Here is an 18,676-nt window from a genome sequence, read left to right as displayed (position 1 = left end):
TCTTCCTTAGGGGGCACACAATGATTTCTTTTCTAACAGCTATTAAAATGCTCTGGGTGGTACTTGGCAGCTACAGAACGTTGCAGCAAAGCCTCTGAGAGTTCTGCAAGCGTGGTGCAACCCGAGAGAAGAATGGTACCAAAGTTCAGCATGGCAAAGGAAGTTAAGAGATTATCAAAGCAGGGAAGCTCAACACAGCAGCATGGAAGAATCCCACTTGTACAAACGTGGCAAGAGGAGGAAAAAAAGCTGAGCCTCTTCCTTTTAAAGACACCCACAAGGATCAATAACTAATGGTTCCCAAGAGGAATCATAGAATCAAGCAGGTTGGAAGAGAGCTCCAAGCTCAGCCAGCCCAACCTAGCACCCAGCCCTGCCCAACCAACCAGACCATGGTCTGTTGTGACAGGATGAGGAGTGATGGCCTGAACTCAAAGAGGGAGATTCAGAGCAGAGAGAAGGGAGAAATGTTTGACACTGAGGGGCTTTTTTTTGTTCAAGTCAAGCCTGGCTGGGGCACTTAGTGCCATGGTCTGGTTGATTGGACAGGGCTGGGTGCTAGGTTGGGCTGGCTGAGCTTGGAGCTCTCTTCCAACCTGGCTGATTCTATGAGGAGAGCCCAGCCCAGGTTGCCTAGAGAAGTGGGAGCTGCTCCAGCCCTGGCAGCACTGCAGGTCAGGTTGCTTGGGGCTCTGAGTTTCAGGTGTCCCTGGGGACTGCAGGAAGGTTGGGCTAGATGACTTTGCAAGGTCCTTTCCCACCCAAACCAGGCTGGGATTCTATGAGTGATGAGGTGTCTGAAACTTGGCAGAATGAACTTCAAGTAACAGTGAGAGGACTGGAAAACAGGGACCTCAAGAGAGGCTGGGAGGACCTGTTGAGTGGCTGCAGCCCTCAAGAGCTCTCATTTCCCCCCTTTTCTAGAGCTATCAGGCTTTAGTTTAAACCCAGTCAGTCTCCTGCCTACACTCTGCCTGTTCTCCAGCTTCTGAGCCAGACATTCAATCTCTGCCTTCTAGCTCAAATCCATGACCACCTTTCACTCTCTTCTCTTTACTCCAGGAGGTTCTTCAGCTTTCAAGTAACATCTCGAATCCTCCAGCCAACAGAAGGATGATGGATAGAGAGTGGCCCTGTTGGTATTCCAGTTTCTCATGACAGAAGATGATACCACCTGTCAGGAGTCCCAGACTGCACCAGGAGATCATCAATCATCCTCACAGCCACCCGTGGACCCACACTCCTGGTGGCAGCTGAGGGCACTCTGTGTGCCAGCCCACGACTCAACTCTGCACAGGGTCGCTGCCATGGAGGCTGACAGCAACCAGCTAAATCTGACTGAAGTGGAGATCAGTGGCCACAGAGCCACAGCACTTATGCAGCCTCAAGACGCCAACATCAGGCAGCTTTGGACTCAAAAGCTTTGGAGTCAACTCTTGTCCCATCCCCATCTTTTGGTCACTGCCACTCCCCATCCCCATCTTTTGGTCATCACTGGTCCCCATCCCCATCTTTTGGTCACTGCCAGTCCCCATCCCCATCTCTTGGTCACTGCCAGTCCCCATCCTCATCTTTTGGTCACTGCCAGTCCCCATCCCCATCTCTTGGTCACTGCCAGTCCCCATCCCCATCTTTTGGTCACTGCCGGTCCCCATCCCCATCTCTTGGTCACTGCCGGTCCCCATCCCCATCTCTTGGTCACTGCCAGTCCCCATCCCCATCTTTTGGTCACTGCCAGTCCCCATCCTCATCTCTTGGTCACTGCCAGTCCCCATCCCCATCTTTTGGTCACTGCCAGTCCCCATCCCCATCTCTTGGTCACCGCCAGTCCCCATCCCCATCTTTTGGTCACTGCCAGTCCCCAACCCCATCTTTTGGTCACCACTGGTCTCCATCGCCTTCTTTTGGTCACTGCCAGTCCCCAACCCCATCTTTTGGTCACTGCCAGTCCCCAACTCCATCTTTTGAGCACCGCCTGTCCCCAATCAGTTTTTTGATCACCACAAGGTCCCCAATACATTTTTGTCACCACAAGGACCCAAACCCTGTTTTAAGTCACCATACCTAAGGCCTCCAACCACTTCTTTGGTCACCATAACATCCCAAACACTCCTTTTGTTACTACAAGCCCCCCAACCACACTGGTTGGTCACCACGAGGCCCCCAGTGCCTTTCTGTCACCACAAGGCCTCCAATCACTTTGGTCACCGCAAGGTCCCCACCGCTTTGTGTTCTGGCTGCGAGCAGCACTTTGCCAACAAGAAGAATTTGAGGACAAGGGCTACACTAAACGCTTCTTGCCATGGCCTCAGCAGGGAACAGGAAAGCTGGACCGACCCCAACCATGATGGAGATGGGATGAAGCAGGACTCGGAGCGGGATGCAAACACAGCAGCGGCAATACAGGCGGCAGCGCCCCGGAGATTCTTCTGCCTTAAAGCGTGGGTAAAGCAAAGAGAAACAAAGGAGATGAGAAGGCAAAACTTACGAGAGAGAGAATGGGTGCCCTTGGGGAGGTACTCAAACAGCAGGGAACTGTCCTCTCCCAGCACGTCAGCCTTCAGAGCCAGCAAACTGTTCTTACTCATGAGAGCCGCGCGCAGGTTGGCGACGGTGGCGGCTTGCAGCGCATCCTCCTTCTCCGGAGTGAGGGGCTGGGGGAGGTAGCTGCCCTCTCCCCCCGGCACGGCTTCCTCCACCTGTGCGTAGGGCTCTGGCCGCTCCGCTCTGCTGGCAGAGCTGCCGGGCTCCGCGGCGGCCGCCTCAGCGCCTGCGTGATGAGAGATGCTGTCAGACGCGCACAGGGCCAGGGCACGGCCAGCCAAGGGCTGCCAGGCAGCAGCTGAGCGCCTCCTGCTCCGGCCTGCCTGCTGCTCCTCACCTGCTGCGGCCAGCAGGACAAGGGAGGGGGCTCCAGCAGGTGGAGGGAGCTTCTCCTCCGCCTCTACTCTGCCCCTGCTGAGACCTCATCTCGAGTGCTGCCCTCAGGTTGGGGCTCCCCAGTTGAAGAGGGAAAGGGATCTGCTGGAGAGGGTCCGGCAGAGGGCAAGGAGGATGATGAGGGGACTGGAGCACTGCCTGGTGAGGAGAGGCTGAGGGCCCTGGGGCTGCTTAGTCTGCAGAAGAGAAGACTGAGAGGGGATTGAATCAATGTTTGTAACTATTTGAGGGCTGGGACAGGCTCTGCTCACTGCTGCCTGGGGCAGGACAAGGAGCAATGGATGGAAGCTGCAGCACAGGAGGTTCCAGCTCAGCACAAGGGGGAACTTCTTGCCTGGAAGGGTCACAGAGCCCTGGCACAGGCTGCCCAGAGGGGCTGTGGAGTCTCCTCCTCTGGAGACTTTCAAGGCCTGTGTGGATGTGTTCCTGTGTGCCCTGAGCTAGACTGTATGGCCCTGCTCTGTCAGGGGGGTTGGACTCGATGATCTCTGGGTTCCTTCCAACCCCTAACATCCTGTGACTCCCTCTGCTCTGCAGCAAAACCTGCCTGGATGTGTTCCTGTGTGACGTGCTCTAAGTGGTCCTGCTCCGGCAGAGGGGTTGGACTGGATGATCTTTCAAGGTCCCATCCAGCCCCTGACATTCTGTGACCCAGTTCTGGTTCCCCCCACAGAAAGGTATGGGACTGCTGGAGTGGGTGCAGAGGAAGCCACAAAGATCAGAGTGCTGGAGAACCTGCCCTGTGGGGATAGGCTGAAGGAGTTGGGGCAGCTGCCCTGCAGAGCTTTCTCTGCAGAAAGGTAATCCTCTGGATTAGACAGCACAGTTTTTAACCATCTGTGTCCCAGAATATCTGCTGCAGGTCAGCTCTCAGCACTGAAAGAGTGGAACAGACTGCCCTGGGCAGTGGTGGAGTCCCCATCCCTGGAGGAGTTTCAAAGCCATGGAGATGTGGTGCTGAGGAACTCGATGGAGCAGGTCCAGAGGAGGACCATGAAAATGCCCAGGGAGCTGGAGCACCTCTACTACAAGGACAGGCTGAGCAAGCTGGAGGTGTGCAGGCTGGAGAAGAGAAGGCTCCAGGAAGACCTCAGAGCAGCCTGCCAGGACCTGAAGGGGCTACAAGAAGGCAGCAGAGGGACTGCTCCCAGACTGTTTGTCTAGATGCTAATGAAGTTTGTCTTAAAACCAAACATTTGAGCACAAAGGAAAATCCTCTGAGTTTAAAGCCCGGCAGCTGCTAGAGGTGGTGGTGGTGAGGAAGGCAAACTGCAGCCCATTAAAGTGGCAAACGCTACAGACAGCTTTATCAAATCACTGCCCCAGCACTGCTCTTCCTCTGCTCCTCGCTGCCTACATGGCACAGCTCAGCAGGTAACTGGGGCCGGGAGGGCTGCTCGACAGCAACGTGGTGCTGCCAGCTCGCTGGGCAGGCAGGAGACCACCTTGGTGCTCTCTCTCTCTCTCTCTCCCATCCCATTCCAGAGCCAGTTCCAGATGCTGACTGACAGTTGCCAGAGCCTGCTGCACATAAACACTAATAGCTAAAAGGGAGGCAGATTAATTGTAACCACAACAAGGCATTAAACTCTCCTCAACGGCCAAGAGCAGAGACCGGCACTGAAACAGAGGCTTCAGAGCTTGCAGCATTTAGAGCTGCTGTAACCTAATCAAACACACATTTACAGCAAAGCAAATATCCACTTAGTCACAGCACGACTGAAAGGCTCTGGAGCTACACCAAAACCCCAAACCCCATCCAGTTCCTCTTCACGGTGCCCCCAAAGCCACTTCTGCCTTTTCTCTTCGCCGCAGCTTCTCCGGAGATGCAGCCAAAGAACCCTCCGAGCCCTCTCCCTTCCCAGGCAGCTCAGCTGCTTACTACAGCCTTACACCAGCACCTAAGCCAAGCTGGAGAAAGGAGCTCAAGGCAAGGGGCATCCCGTGGAGCTCCACAGCCCCTCCACAGCCCTTTTCTCACGCTGCTGAGCCAGCCCCTGCCCTGCGCGGGCACTGCTGGCAGCGAATCCCAGCCCGAGCAGGGAGCTAAGCAGGGGATTAATGCTGCTGGCAAAACCTCAGCTCTTTAGTCTCTTTAGCAAGTCATTATTTTGCAGTTACTGTGTGACACCAAACACAAAGCTTCAGGAGTTTGCTGACTTGGTTATTGGTTTTCTTGCCTAACTGGGTTGGAAAAGACCACTAAGATCATAGAATCAAGCAGGTTGGAAGAGATCTCCCAAGCTCATCCAGTCCAACCTAGCACCCAGCCCTAGCCAATCCACTAAGTGCCTCATCCAGGCTTGGCTTCAACACCTCCAGGGACAGTGACTGCACCACCTCCCTGGACAGCCCCTTCCAATGCCCATCACTCTCTCTGTGAAGGTCATTGTGTCCAATCACTGACCATTAAACCATGACCTAGCTCTGGGCTGCCCAGTTCTAGAGAGACAGGGAACTGCTGGAGAGAGTGCAGGAGAAGCTGCAGAGCTGCTGAGGGGCTCTGGAGCAGCTCTGTGAGGAGCAAAGGCTGAGAGCCTGCAGAAGAGCAGCCCCAGAGGGGAGCTGAGCAATGCTCAGCAAGAGCTAAAGGAGCTGTGGGAGGCATGAGGATGGAGCCAGGCTCCTGTCAGTGGTGCCCAGGGACAGGCCAAGGATCAGTGGGCACAAACTGGAAGCCAGGAGGTTCCCTGAGGAGAAACTTGTTTGGTGTGAGGGTGCAGAGCCCTGGGACAAGCTGCCCAGAGAGGTTGTGGTGTCTCCTACCATGGAGAGCTTCCGACCCTCCCTGGCCATTGTGACCCTGAGCAAGCTGCTGGGGGTGCCCTGCTTTAGCAGGGAGGTTGGACTGGATGATCTCCAGGAGTTGGCTCCCAGCCCTCACCCATGCTGGCATTCTGTACCAATAGATTTACTCTAAAGGTTCAGGGATGATGTTTCTTGTTTAAGTTCAGGAAGATTCGGTTTGATCTCTCTGTGCAAAAGAGATCATTCATTTTGCAGCTGCTTGCATTTCCTAAGGTTTTCTTGGGAATAAACCAACCACCACCAACAAAAAAGGAGCAACAAGGCTAGGAGGAAAATGACAACTTCTTACCAGCTGCTAAAAATACCCTTGATGCTTGTATTTCAGACACCTCCTTCCTAACAGAACTCCTTCCAAAGTGTTTCCCCAGTCACTGTGTGTTCAGCAAAGCCCAGCACTGTCTCACTCTGCAGTGCTCACACAGAGAATCATGGAATCAGCTAGGCTGGAAGAGAGCTCCAAGCTCAGCCAGCCCAACCTAGCACCCAGCCCTGCCCAACCAACCAGACCATGGCACTAAGTGCCCCAGCCAGGCTTGGCTGCAACACCTCCAGACACAGCCACTCCACCACCTCCCTGGGCAGCCCATTCCAGTGCCAATCACTCTCTCTGACAACAACTTCCTAACAACATCCAGCCTAGACTTGCCCTGGCACAGCTTGAGGCTGTGTCTCCTTGTTCTGTCCCTGGCTGCCTGGCAGCAGAGCCCAACCCCACCTGGCTACAGCCTCCCTGCAGGCAGCAATGAGCTCTGCCCTGAGTCTCCTCTGCTGCAGGCTGCACACCCCCAGCTCCCTCAGCCTCAGAAGCGATGCTGTGAGCTGTGCTGGCTGTGATTAGAGCTGCTCCCCAAACCCCATGGCACATGTGGATGTCATAAATGTGCACAGCATTCAGAATGAGCTCCAATTTCATCACTCAGGAAACTCTCAGGCAAGCTTAGCTATTTAACCACCATGTAGATGATCATTAAAAACCACCAGCACTATGTTAAAGACTGGTAAGATCTCCGAACTAAGTGGATCCTTATGGACCCAAAAGTTTGGCTTCCTTCAGGCTGTGCTTTCCCAACTCTTTTCTTCCAACTTCACCCTGCTCTGCTGAGACCTCACCTGTAGTGCTGGGGCTCCTTCTGGAGACTTCAGCACAGAAAGAACATGGACCTGATGGAGAGAGACCAGAGGAGGCCACAAAGATGCTCAGGAGGCTGAGGCAGCTCTGCTATGAGGTCAGGCTGAGGGAGCTGGGGGTGTGTAGCCTGGAAAAGAGAAGGCTCCAGGCAGACTTCAGAGCTGCCTGCCAGTAGCTGAAGGAGCTACAAGAAGGCTGCTGAGGGACTGCTCCCAAAGGCCTTCAGGGACAGGATAGGATGAGGTTGTGTCTGCTCCCTCCCTGGAGGTGTTCAAGGCCAGGTTGGATGAGGCATTGAGTGACCTGTTCTAGTGGGAGATGTCCCTGCCTATGGCAGGGGGTTGGAACTGGCTGAGCTTTGAGCTCCCTTCCAACCTAACCCATTTTATGGTTCTATGACAATGGTTTCAAATGAGAGCAGAGCAGCTTGAGATTGGAGGTGAGGAACAAGTTGTGCACCAGGAGGCTGCTGCAACACTGCAGCAGGTTGCCCAGGGAGGGACTTGAAGCTCTATCCCTCCCCAGGCAACCTGTTCCAGTGTTCCACCATCCTCATGGACAAAAGCTTCTTCCTAACAGCCAATCTAAACCTGCACTTCTCTGGGCACAAGGAACAAATCAAACCATGAGAAGAGCACCCAAGAGAGGGGAAGTGCCTTTGGTCTGAGGGCTAAAGCAGATTAACTGAATCGGGGAGGAGGAGGAGGAGGAGGAAGAGAAGGAGGAGGGCTCTGGAGCCTGGGGAAAATGGAATGCAGGGTGGGGAAAGGAAACAGACACTGAGCTTTGAGCTAAAGCTGGTTTAGGGTGGAACCATTTTAAAGCCAGGGTGTAGCCAGGGAAGAAGTGTCTGGGTTTAAAGCAAGGATTTTCATTTCCCAACTTGAAAACAACCTGACCTAAGCCTTTGGAACAGGCACTCCAAGGAGTTATTCCTCCAAAGACTCCTTTTTAATAATTGGGTTAGCTTAGAACTGTGCTGTTAGGGAGAGCTGGAATTATTCAGTCAGTGCTCTGCAGTGTCTCTACAGAATTCAGCCCAGCTGAACTCCAAGGTGGGGTTGGGTTTGCTCTTTGCTGCAGCTTGCAGCCCCCTCCAGACAGTGAGCTGGGTACTTGGTGCACATGAAGAGGAGTTCAGCCCCAAGAAGGGTCTAGAGAAACCTGGGCAGTTCTAAGCCAGAGGAATGCACAGCCCAGGCTAAACTGATTTTGGAGCTCAGAAAGAACTCTGGGAGTGGCCTTAGAGCACAGATCTGTAACCCCTGCAGGTGTGGCTGTGAAAGAAGGGCTGGCATCAGCAACCACCACTGCTTCAGGCATCAAAACACCTCCCCAGGAAAACCAGCATTGGAGCTACACTGGTCAGAGCACTGTAGAATCATGGAATCAACCAGGTTGGAAGACACCTCCAAGCTCATCCAGTCCAACCTATCCCCCAGCCCCATCCAGTCAACCAGACCATGGCACCGAGAGCCTCAAGCAGCCTCCATCAGAGATTCCAAAGCTCTGTTCTTCCTGAGCTCATTCATACTGTGTGGCCTCCATCTCCCCACCAGCAGAACCTGCAGTGCCAGCTGCACACCATGGCCTCCATCTCCCCACCAGCAGAACCTGCAGTGCCAGCTGCACACCATGGCCTCCATCTCCCCACCAGCAGAACCTGCAGTGCCAGCTGCACACCATGGCCTCCATCTCCCCACCAGCAGAACCTGCAGTGCCAGCTGCACACCATGGCCTCCATCTCCCCACCAACAGGACCTGCAGTGCCAGCTGCACACCATGGCCTCCATCTCCCCACCAACAGGACCTGCAGTGCCAGCTGCACACCATGGCCTCCATCTCCCCACCAACAGGACCTGCAGTGCCAGCTGCTCCTCATCTTTTCATAGCATCACAGAATCAGCCAGGTTGGAAGAGAGCTCCAAGCTCCCCCAGTCCAACCTATCCCCCAGCCCTGTCCAATCAACCAGGCCATGGCACTAAGTGCTTCATTTTCCTCTCCTCTAGGCCAGGCAAATGGATGATTTCCAAACCATCTCCACAACCACCTACCTTCACCCAGGTCTGGAGACCTCATCTACCTAAAATTAAGAGTTCACCTACACCAAGCTCTTCCTCACCTCCCTCTGAAGCCTTCTGCCATGTCACTCACTGTAGGATCCAACTGTTCAGCCTCTGCTTGCCAACAACTCCTGCTGTCATCATTTGCCCTCTAGAAAGCAAGGCAGGAGAAGGGATGGGAAGAGGCTGCTGACAGCAGCTGCCTCCAGAACTGGCTGCAGGCACAGAAACCATCATGCCACTGGAAACTGCTGAGCTGAGCCTCACCACAAGGCAGGAGGAAACTCCTGCATGGTTAAAGATGTTGATGGGAAAACATTACAGGGAAAACTTGGATCTCTACAAGGTCAGAAGGTCCTCTCCATCCTTCCCAGGGGGTATTTGAATCCTCAATGCAACCTACTCAGCTGCTTCATTTTCCTCTTCTCCAGACCAGGCAAACTGATGATTTCCAAAGCCCCAAGGTAAAGCCTGAAGGTTCTGAGGTACCACACAGCTCTCTGAACACCTGAATGTTGAATGCAAACACCACCCTCACTGCTTTCCCTCCTCCCATCGTGGCAGATCAATATTCCACACTACCTGGAGTGATGTGATCACCAAAAACCACAACAGGAGTGAGGGAATTTGCACTGGGTTCCACCAACAGTAATTATCACATGGGAGGCTCTGAAGGTTTGCACTGCAAAGGTGAAAGAGTTACTCAAAGCCCAGCAGCTTGCTGAGGACACTTTTACTGCAAGGAGAAAAATCCCAGAATGGGAGAGGTTGGAAGGGATCCTGAAAGATCATCCAGGTCCAAGCCCTCTGCCAGAGAAGGGTCACCCAGGGCAGGGCACACAGAACACATCCAGGTGGGGTTGGATGCCTCCAGAGAAGGAGACTCCACAGCTCCTCTGGCAGCCTGCTCCAGGGCTCTGCACCCTCACAGGGACAAAGTTTTCCCTCCTGTTCCCATGACTTTAAATGCTCCCCCCAGAAGACAACAACTTCACTGCACATAACCAAACTGCAGCACACAGTCCCCAAACTGTCAGGCCTTTAGAAGTGCCTGGTTTGAAAACAATCACTTTAGTCTCACAGGCAGCTGGCAGAGGAAACAAAATTCCCTCAACAGCTTCAGGGTGCCAAAGCTCCCAAGACATGTGGGAGTATTTCCTTGGAAATAAATTCCTGAGTCACAACTGCTCTGCTTGAACCAACACAGCAATAAAGGCAGCAATAAATTCTTCACCTCTCTGACTGACAGAGTTTTCCACTGTGTGGAGAGGCAAAAGCATCAGCATGCTGCAGCTTTTCCACTGAAGGGAACTGTCCTCTTTGGCCAGGACCATTTAAACAACACCCAGCCCTGTAGCCCAAGCATCTGGGATGTGGAAGCCTGTAAAAGTCTTTATCCAGGGATGTTAAAGGAACAGCAACTTCAGGAAGTTCAAGGAGGCCAAGCAGGAGGTGCCACAACTGGGCTGGAGCAATCCCAGGCACAAATATCAGCTGGGAGAGGGAGGAGGTTGAAAGCAGCCTAAAGGAGAAGGCCCTTGGAGTGTCAGTTGGTGCCAAACTCCCCAGGACCTGGCAGCCCAGAGCCAGCTGTGTGCTGGCTGCATCCAGAGCAGGGAGAGCAGCAGCACAGGGAGGGGATTCTGCCCCTCTGCTCTGCTGAGACCACACCTGCAGCACTGACACCAGTTCTGGGGACCCCAGCACAAGATGGACCCGTTGGAGAGGGTCCATAGGAGGCCACAAAGATGATGAGAGGGCTGGAGAACCTCCCCTGTGGGGACAGGCTGAGAGAGCTGGGGCTGCTCAGCTTGGAGAAGGGTCCAGGGAGACCTTAGAACATCCTTCTAGTACCTGAAGGATGCTACAGAGGAGCTGGGGAGGGATCTTTTACAAGGGCAGTTGTGACAGGACAAGGGAGAATGGACTGACTCTTAAGAAGGGCAGATTGAGACTGGAGATGAGGAAGAATTTCTTGCCAGTGAGGGTGGGGAGACAGTGGCACAGGTTGCCCAGGGAGGTTGTGGATGCCCTCTCCCTGGAGGTGTTCAAGGCCAGGCTGAGTGAGTCCTTGGGCAAGCTGGGCTGGTGTGAGGTGCCCCTGCCTGTGGCAGGGGGTTGGAACTGGCTGAGACTGAAGGTCACTTCCATCTCAAATCATACTCTGAATGAAACCAACCCTGATGTTACAGCTACCAAAAAGCACTAAGATTCCTTGAGAAAGGCCATGAAATTCAAGACTAAAGGGTTAAAACTGCAAGGCAGACCTGCTGTTTTGGCAAGGCTTTCTGAAGCCCATCTTCAGCTCACTCTGGAGAGCTCAGTGAGGACAGCACAGCTGTGGATGTTTCATACCCAGACTGACAGCCCTCAACAACCCAAACAGGATGAGGCAGGTAAAACCCAATGTGTTTTATGCTGAACAGAGAACCCAGACTAGGAAATTGAAAGTAGCACTGAAAGGTGATGCTCATCAAGCTCTGTGCAGAAACCACCAGCTTCATCACCTTCTCCATCTGGCATCCTGATTTGGTGGGGATGCTCTGCACATCCTCTCTGACCAGGCTTTCTTGGAGGAAGAAGAGATTCTCTTCATGGCAGAGGTTAAAATAAACATCTCTTGCTTCAGTGGCTGTCTCCATGGTCACAGAAATGGTTTGGTTGGAAGACATCTTTATGATCACCAAGTCCAAGCCTTGCCCCAGCACTGCCAGGGCACCACCAAACCGTGGCTCTCGGCACCACAGCTTCCAAATCTCTCCAGCAATGGGAACTCCACCACCACCCTGGGCAGCCTGGGCCAGACCTGGACAACCCTCAAGGGGAGGAAACTGTTCCTTATGTCCAACCTAAACCTCCTCTGGTGCAACCTGAGGCCACTTCCTCTTCTCCCAAGCAACAAACGATAGGATAAGAGCCCAAGCCCCACCTGGCTCCAGCCAGGGAGTTGTAGAAAGCTGTCAGGGAGATGTAGAGAGGCAGAAGGTCACTCCTCAGGCTCCTTTTCTCCAGAGAGGTTCAGACTGGAGAGAAGGGAGAATGTTTGACACTGAGGGTAGGAAGAGCCTGGCCCAGGTTGGCCAGAGGAGTGGGAGCTGCCCCATTCCTGGCACCACTGCAGGTCAGCTTGGCTGTGGCTTTGAGCAACCTGCTCTAGTTGCAGATAACCCTGGGGACTGCAGGGGGGGTTAGATGATGACCCTGAAAAGTCCCCTCCAAGCCAACCCAGTCTGGGATTCTGTGACACTCTGCTGCCTTTCATCAGCACATGCTGCCTGCTGAAGCCTCACCAGAAAGCACAAACAAGCAGTTAATGGGTTCAAAAGCAGAGCTCCACTCACAACAACTACTTTCTTTGCAACGTAACATAAATTAAGGATGGGTATTAGGTAAGGATCATAAACTAATCAAGCCCTAATAGCACAGGACCATCTTACAGAGCATACTTTAAACCTGTGAAGCAAAGGGCTTCCAATTAACCCCAGACTGCCCAGGGGGACACAACGGTGACCTGCAACATCCACCTCCCAAAGCCCTGCCTGCACCTTGCTGCAATGCAGTGAGCAATTTTGGGAGGAAGACCCAAGCAGTGGGGCTTTGCAGATGGACCCTCCCTCCTCACTCAGCTTTTGCACTGCCAGGAGATCTCTCTGTCAGTCCTCCAGCACAGAGGTGTTTGCAAATGGTACCTGGAGCACCCCCACGCTGAGAGCTTTCCGACTGCATCAGCAGCATCTTAAAATAGCCTGAATAAGTAGAGGAGTGAATGAGCCTCAGAACAAAGAGTTCTAGGCAACTTTTGTCCTCTGAGCTGCCTCTGAAAGAACAGTCAACACCCATTTCCCCAGCCAAGGAGCACCTTTTCAGCTCAGCCACCAACAATACAGGCAGGGACACTTCTAAGTAACTGAAGTGGGGGGGGGAATGAGCCCTAGACTATGATGTCTGCTTTAAAGAATGAAGCCTGATGTTGCTAAATCAAAGACAGCTTCAAGCTGAAATACATCCTGAATGCTCCTTACACACGGCAGCCTCTTGCCATTATCTGTGTTCACACAGGAGAGTAGTTTTGTCTTTGTGCACAGCAGCTAAGCCTGCAGCACCTCTCAGCTGCTGCTGAGCAGACTTCGAGTGGAGACGAGGGAGAAACTCTTGACAGTGAGGGCGGGGAGACACTGGCACAGGTTGCCCAGGGAGATGTTTGTATGTCCCCTCCCTAGAGATGTCCCAAAGGCCAGGTTGGATGAGGTCTTGAGCAAGCTGGGCTGGTGGGAGGTGTCCCTGCCAAAGGCAGGGGAGGTGGAACTGGATGATTTTTAAGGTCCCTTCCAACCCAACCCATTCTGTGGCTGAGAAGGGGTCTAGGGCAGAACCCTGAGCTTGGCAGACTGGAGATGAAGCAGCTCATAAGAGGTCTGCTTCTCCATGCCGGAGATGGGAAACAGCCACGGGAGCTGCAGTCCTGTTTCACTCCAACAAGAGTGCTGCACTTCACACCTATCCAAACCCACTCCCCACCCCCCAGCAGCTCCAGCGACTGAGTTCTTCCCAGGGGATGCCCTGAAGCGGAGGATGTTTGGGTGTGAGCAGCACAGCAGCCAACCCATGCTGCATCCTGGCTCAAATTAACCCTGACACACATCCACGGCAGCAAGAGGGCTCCTCATAAATCACTGTTATCTTACCTTATCTTGCATTTCGCTCCTGACTGACAGGGCTGAGATGCTATCAGCAGCCAATTAGAATACCTAGAGGCAAGTTTGCTGCAGCAGATAAGTGTAAAGCAGAAGAACTCTACAAGACACCAGCAGAGAGTTTCCCGTTCAAGGAAAACCACATTTAAACTTCACTATGTAAGCAACTTCAACATCCTCTTTTCAGCCCACAAAGGCTCTTCAGACTTTCAGTGCTATTTATATTGCTCTTTTCATCTGCATTTGGCAGCCTGAGGGTTTATAATGTCACACACCCTTCCCCTGGGCTGATTTGGGTTCTGGTATGTCATGAAACAAGGCAAACTCCCAACACAGACAAAGCTTGAGGAAGTTTAGTGCCACACTCCCTCAAAAGTCCTTAGGGCAAAAAAAAAACCCACCCAAACTTCTGGCTCAGGACATTCCTGGATCTATTAATTGCCAGCTGATTAATGAATCAAATCAGCCAGTTGTCTTGAGACAGAAAAAATGACTACTGAGGATTCAAAAAGGAGTCAAGGAAACCAATTCTCTTTTATCACAGTAACAACAAGGTTGGGAGAGCCCTCACAGATCATCAAGTCCAACCCTTTAGCACAGAGCTCAAGGCCAGACCATGGCACCAAGTGCCACGTCCAGTCCTGCCTTGAACAGCTCCAGGGACAGCGACTCCACCACCTCCCCGGGCAGCCCATTCCAGTGGCCAATGACTCTCTCAGGGAAGAACTTTCTCCTCACCTCCAGCCTAAATCTCCCCTGATGTAGCTTGAGGCTGTGTCCTCTCGTTCTGGTGCTGGCCACCTGAGAGAAGAGAGCAACCTCCTCCTGGCCACAACCACCCCTCAGGTAGTTGTAGACAACAATAAGGTCACCCCTGAGCGTCCTCTTCTCTTTTGCTGCCTGGGGATCCACTTCAGCAGCAGCCACTCCAGCTCAAGTTACAACTAAGTCACACATGAAAACACATCTTAAGCCCTAGCAACACCTCAAAAATCCTTTGCTCTTCAGGCTTCCCAAACACTTCTTTTGCCATTGCCAGCAACCAGCTCTGGAGCTCTCCTTACACAGGAGAAAGCAACACCTGAATATCAGGGGATAGCGAAGATGGTATCAGCCAGACTAAATTACACCTGTGGGTGGTGTAATTACATCATCAATCTGCTGGGCAAGGGAAATTCTTCAACCTTGACATCAGTTTGTGCACCTGCTGCAAGAAATTCCAACCTTTTCTCTCACGAAGCTCAAGCATCCCAGTGGTGCTCAGGGGCTGGAGTGAGGCAATTCTATGTTTAAGGCTAAAAACATGCAAGGTTTGCCTTGCTGTGAGGACAGGCTGAAAGAGTTGGGGCTGTTGAGTCAGGAGAAGAGGAGGCTCCCAGGTGACCTTCCTGTGGCCTTCCAGGATATGAAGTGGGCTACAAAAAAGCTGGGGAGGGATTTCTGAGGCTGTCAGGGAGTGCCAGGACTGGGGGGAACGGGGCAAAGCTGGAGGTGGGGAGAGTCAGCCTGGACCTGGACAGGCTGCAGAGGTGGGCACAAGCCAACCTCAGGAGGTTCAACAAGACCAAGTGCAAGGTCCTGCAGCTGGGTCGAGACAAACCAAGCACAAATGCAGGCTGGGCAGGGACTGGCTGGAGAGCAGCCCTGAGGAGAGGGACTTGGGGTTGCTGCTGGGTGAGAAGCTCAACAGGAGCCAGCAGGGGACTGGAGGGCTGCCTTATGAGGGGAGGCTGAGGGCCCTGGGGCTGCTTAGCCTGCAGAAGACTTAGAGGGGATATGATAAATGTTTATAAGTACCTGAGGGCTGCCAGGAGTGGGGGACAGGCTCTGCTCACTGCTCCCTGGGATAGGACAAGCAGCAATGGGTGTAAGTTGCTGCACAGGAGGTTCCAGCTCAGCACAAGGAGGGGACTTCTTTCCTGGAAGGGTCCCTGAGCACTGGCAGAGGCTGCCCAGAGAGGCTGTGGAGTCTCTTTCTCTGGAGCCTTTCAAGGCCTGCCTGGATGTGTTCCTCTGTGATCTGTGTTGGATAGGATTGCCCTGCTCTGGCAGGGGGGTTGGACTCGAACTCCTTGGGTCCCTTCCAACCCCTGACATCCTGTGAGCCTCTGAGTCTCTGGGAAGCTTAAATCAGACTAATACACCCCACACACACCTGAAACCACCACAGGTCAGGTGGTTTGGGGCTCTGAGCAACCTGTTCTGGCTGCAGATGCCCCTGCTGACTGCAGGATGACTTGGGAAGGTCCTTTCCCAGACAGAGCAGTCTGGGATTCCATATTTAAGGCAAATTCAACTGAAGTGCTTGGTTCTTTTGGCTTGCTGGCAAGACAGGCTTCTGCAGTCTGCAGTTTCTAGCCAGCTAATGTATTTCAGAGCCTGATAAGATCATACCATCAACAGATCTAATTAACTCAACTATTTATTAACTCCAGCCAAGAAAACGAGGTGGGGGGAAGGGGGAAAAAAACAACCCCAGCAGAACAACTTACCCGGGTCTCTGCTGTAGGGCCACCCAGAGGCAGGTACAAAGGACGGCACCGGAGAAGCAGCCCTGCTGCCCTCCTCCACTTGCTGCGTGATGTGCCTGACAGTCTCTTTGTTCTTCCTGTTCTTCCTGCGGCCCGTGGGCTGCCAGCCATCCCCACCTGCTGGCTCCGAGAGCCCAGTCTGTATTGCACTATCCTTGGCAGAATGCAGCTCGCCCCCTCCGTAATGGGACGGGGAAACCTGCTCCTCCTTGACGCGTAAGGACCCATAGCCCGCGTCACCGGACCAAAGGGACTGGGACGAGACCTCCTCCTGGCTGTCTGCTTTGGGTTCCTGATCCTCTTTGCCGTAACTGCTCCCTCCTTCGTGGCAGCTGGCGATGGCTGAGTCCCCAGAGGAGTTTGCTGGGCTGGTTCTCCGAGCCAGCCAGGGAGAAATGCTCCTGCCGGCCACCACGGCCGAGAGGAGAGCGTCCGCGCTGCCACCGGAGGGGGCTCCCAGCTCGTAATCCGCCAGCTCATCCGAGGCGTCCGACTTGATGCTGATGTCCAGAGCTGCTTTGATGAAGTTGTGGCAGGCCTGGACGATGTCTGTCATCTGCAGGTAGCTGGCAGCCGACATCACCTCGATGACATTGCGGCTGGTCAGCGCCAGGTGCGCCGAGTACATGAAGTCGATGATGGCTTTGAAGCCCTGCGCGGTGACGATGTCCAGGTGGGTGACAGTAGCCTGCTCGGAGCTTTTCTGCACCTGGCAGTAGAGGGTTTTGAAGTACCGACTGCTGCCCAGCAGGACGTTCTTGTGGGCCTTGAAGATCTTCCCCTCCACGATGATGCAGACGTCGCAGAGGATGCCGTGCTGGCGCTGCTCGTTCAGCTCACGCAGCAGCTGCCGGTAGTGGGAAGCTATCTCCATCTCTTCCTTCCTGTTGTTCATCTGGAAGTCTTTGTGTTTCCTCTTCCACAAATCCTGCGTGGGGAAAAAGAAATGACAAGAGTTAAGAAGCTCACAGAAGGGTTTTTCCCCTTACCCCAAGCTGTAGCAGGAGTGAGAGAGTAGGAAGATACCAGGCGGCGGTTCAAGGAGGATGAGCGCAGAGTGGCTGCAGCAGACAATGGTTTAGGTTGGAAGGGAGCTCAAAGCTCAGCCAGTTCCAAGCCCTCTGTCATAAGCAGGGACAACTCCCACTAGAACAGGTTGCTCAAGGCCTCATCCAGCCTGGTCCTGAACTCCTCCAGGGAGGTGGTGGAGCACAGAAGCACCGAATGTGATCTTCGATCACATTCGGTGCTTCTGTGCTCCACCACCTCCCTGGGCAACCTGTGCCAGTGTCTCACCACCCTCAACCTGTGCCAGTGTCTCACCACCCCTCAACCTGTGCCAGTGTCTCACCACCCTCACTGTCAAGAACTTCTTCCTAACATCCAGTTTAAATCTCCCCTCTGCCAGTTTAAACCCATTCCTCCCCATTCTGCTGGAAAGCAGCTCTGTGGAGAAAGAGCTTGGGAGTCCTAGTGGGTAGCAATGGCCTTGTGGTCAAGAAGGCAAATGGTATCCCAAGGTTCAGCAAGCCAAGTGTGGCTAGCAGGCTGAGGGAGGTTGTTCTCCTCTACTCTGCCCTGCTAAGACCACACCTGGAATAGTAAGTCCAGGTTTTGGGCTCTCACATTTACAAGAGACAGGGATCTGCTGGAGAGTCTCCAACAGAGAGCTGTGAGGATGATGATGAAAGGTCCTGACCATCCCTTCCAAGAGGAAAAACTGAGACCTGGGGCTGCTCAGTCTGGAGAAGAGAAGGCTGAGAGTGGAATCTTACTAATGTCTGCAAGCATCTGAAGGGTGGGTGCCAGGACAAAGGTGCCAGGCTCTTTGGTGGTGCCCAGTGATAGGACAAGGCACAATGAGCACAAACCAGAACCCAGGAGGTTCCACCTCAACATGAAGAGGAAAGTCTTTGGTGTGAGGGTGCTGGAGCAGGCTGCCCAGAGAGGCTGTGGAGTCTCCTTCTCTGGAGAGATTCCAAACCCACCTGGATGTGTTCCTGCATGACCTGCCCTGGGTGATCCTGCTCTGCCTGGGTGGCTGGACTGGATCACCTCCAGAGATCACTTCTAACCTTCTTCTAATCCATGATTCTAAGTGACAGCTTCATCTTGAAAGCATCCCAGGAAACACAACTGCTGCCTAGAAGGGGCCGCGCGCGCATCACACAACGCAGCTCCTGTCTTCAACCAGACTTCAAACAAGTTACATTAAAAGGGACTGGATTGAACAGCTCCAATCCTCCAGTGGCTCACTCACATCCCAGAGAACCTTTAAATTACTACAGCCTCGTAAAAAAAAAACCTGTTTCAAGTTAACAGCTGCCAGCTTGCAGCGTTTGGGTTCAGTGAAGTTGGGGTTTTAGGAGCGGTGCCGCTTTCAAACCACACTGACCCAGGCAAAACTGTTGGAGGAGCACTTCATAAGCTGACTGCCTCAAGGGAACAAGCAGCAGGATGAAGAGCTGAGATCCTCTGACAGCAAAAGCCAACTGCAACAAGTTGCTTCC

The 18,676-nt window shown here is 53.5% G+C and overlaps 1 protein-coding gene across 10 annotated transcripts in view; it reads right to left on the bottom strand.

Annotated features, from left to right (window-relative positions):
- ZBTB46 (zinc finger and BTB domain containing 46) overlaps positions 1–18,676 on the bottom strand; it is a 57,368-nt gene that overhangs the window by 18,423 nt on the left and 20,269 nt on the right. For 8 of the 10 annotated variants that reach the window (XM_064167661.1, XM_064167660.1, XM_064167664.1 and 5 more), the window contains 2 exons: positions 16,128–17,094; positions 2,489–2,770 (listed from right to left, as the gene is read on the bottom strand). In XM_064167661.1, the coding sequence (XP_064023731.1) occupies positions 2,489–2,770; positions 16,128–17,094 (1,249 nt within the window). The remainder of the gene's footprint in view (positions 1–2,488; positions 2,771–16,127; positions 17,095–18,676) is intronic. The other 2 variants (XM_064167666.1, XM_064167668.1) reach the window with 1 other exon arrangement.

The sequence above is a fragment of the Pogoniulus pusillus genome, chromosome 29 (assembly GCF_015220805.1).
Source record: "Pogoniulus pusillus isolate bPogPus1 chromosome 29, bPogPus1.pri, whole genome shotgun sequence".
In the NCBI taxonomy this organism is placed as follows: domain Eukaryota; kingdom Metazoa; phylum Chordata; class Aves; order Piciformes; family Lybiidae; genus Pogoniulus; species Pogoniulus pusillus.
Note: the sequence above shows the minus strand (reverse complement) of the source record. Positions and strands in the feature narration are given on the sequence as shown.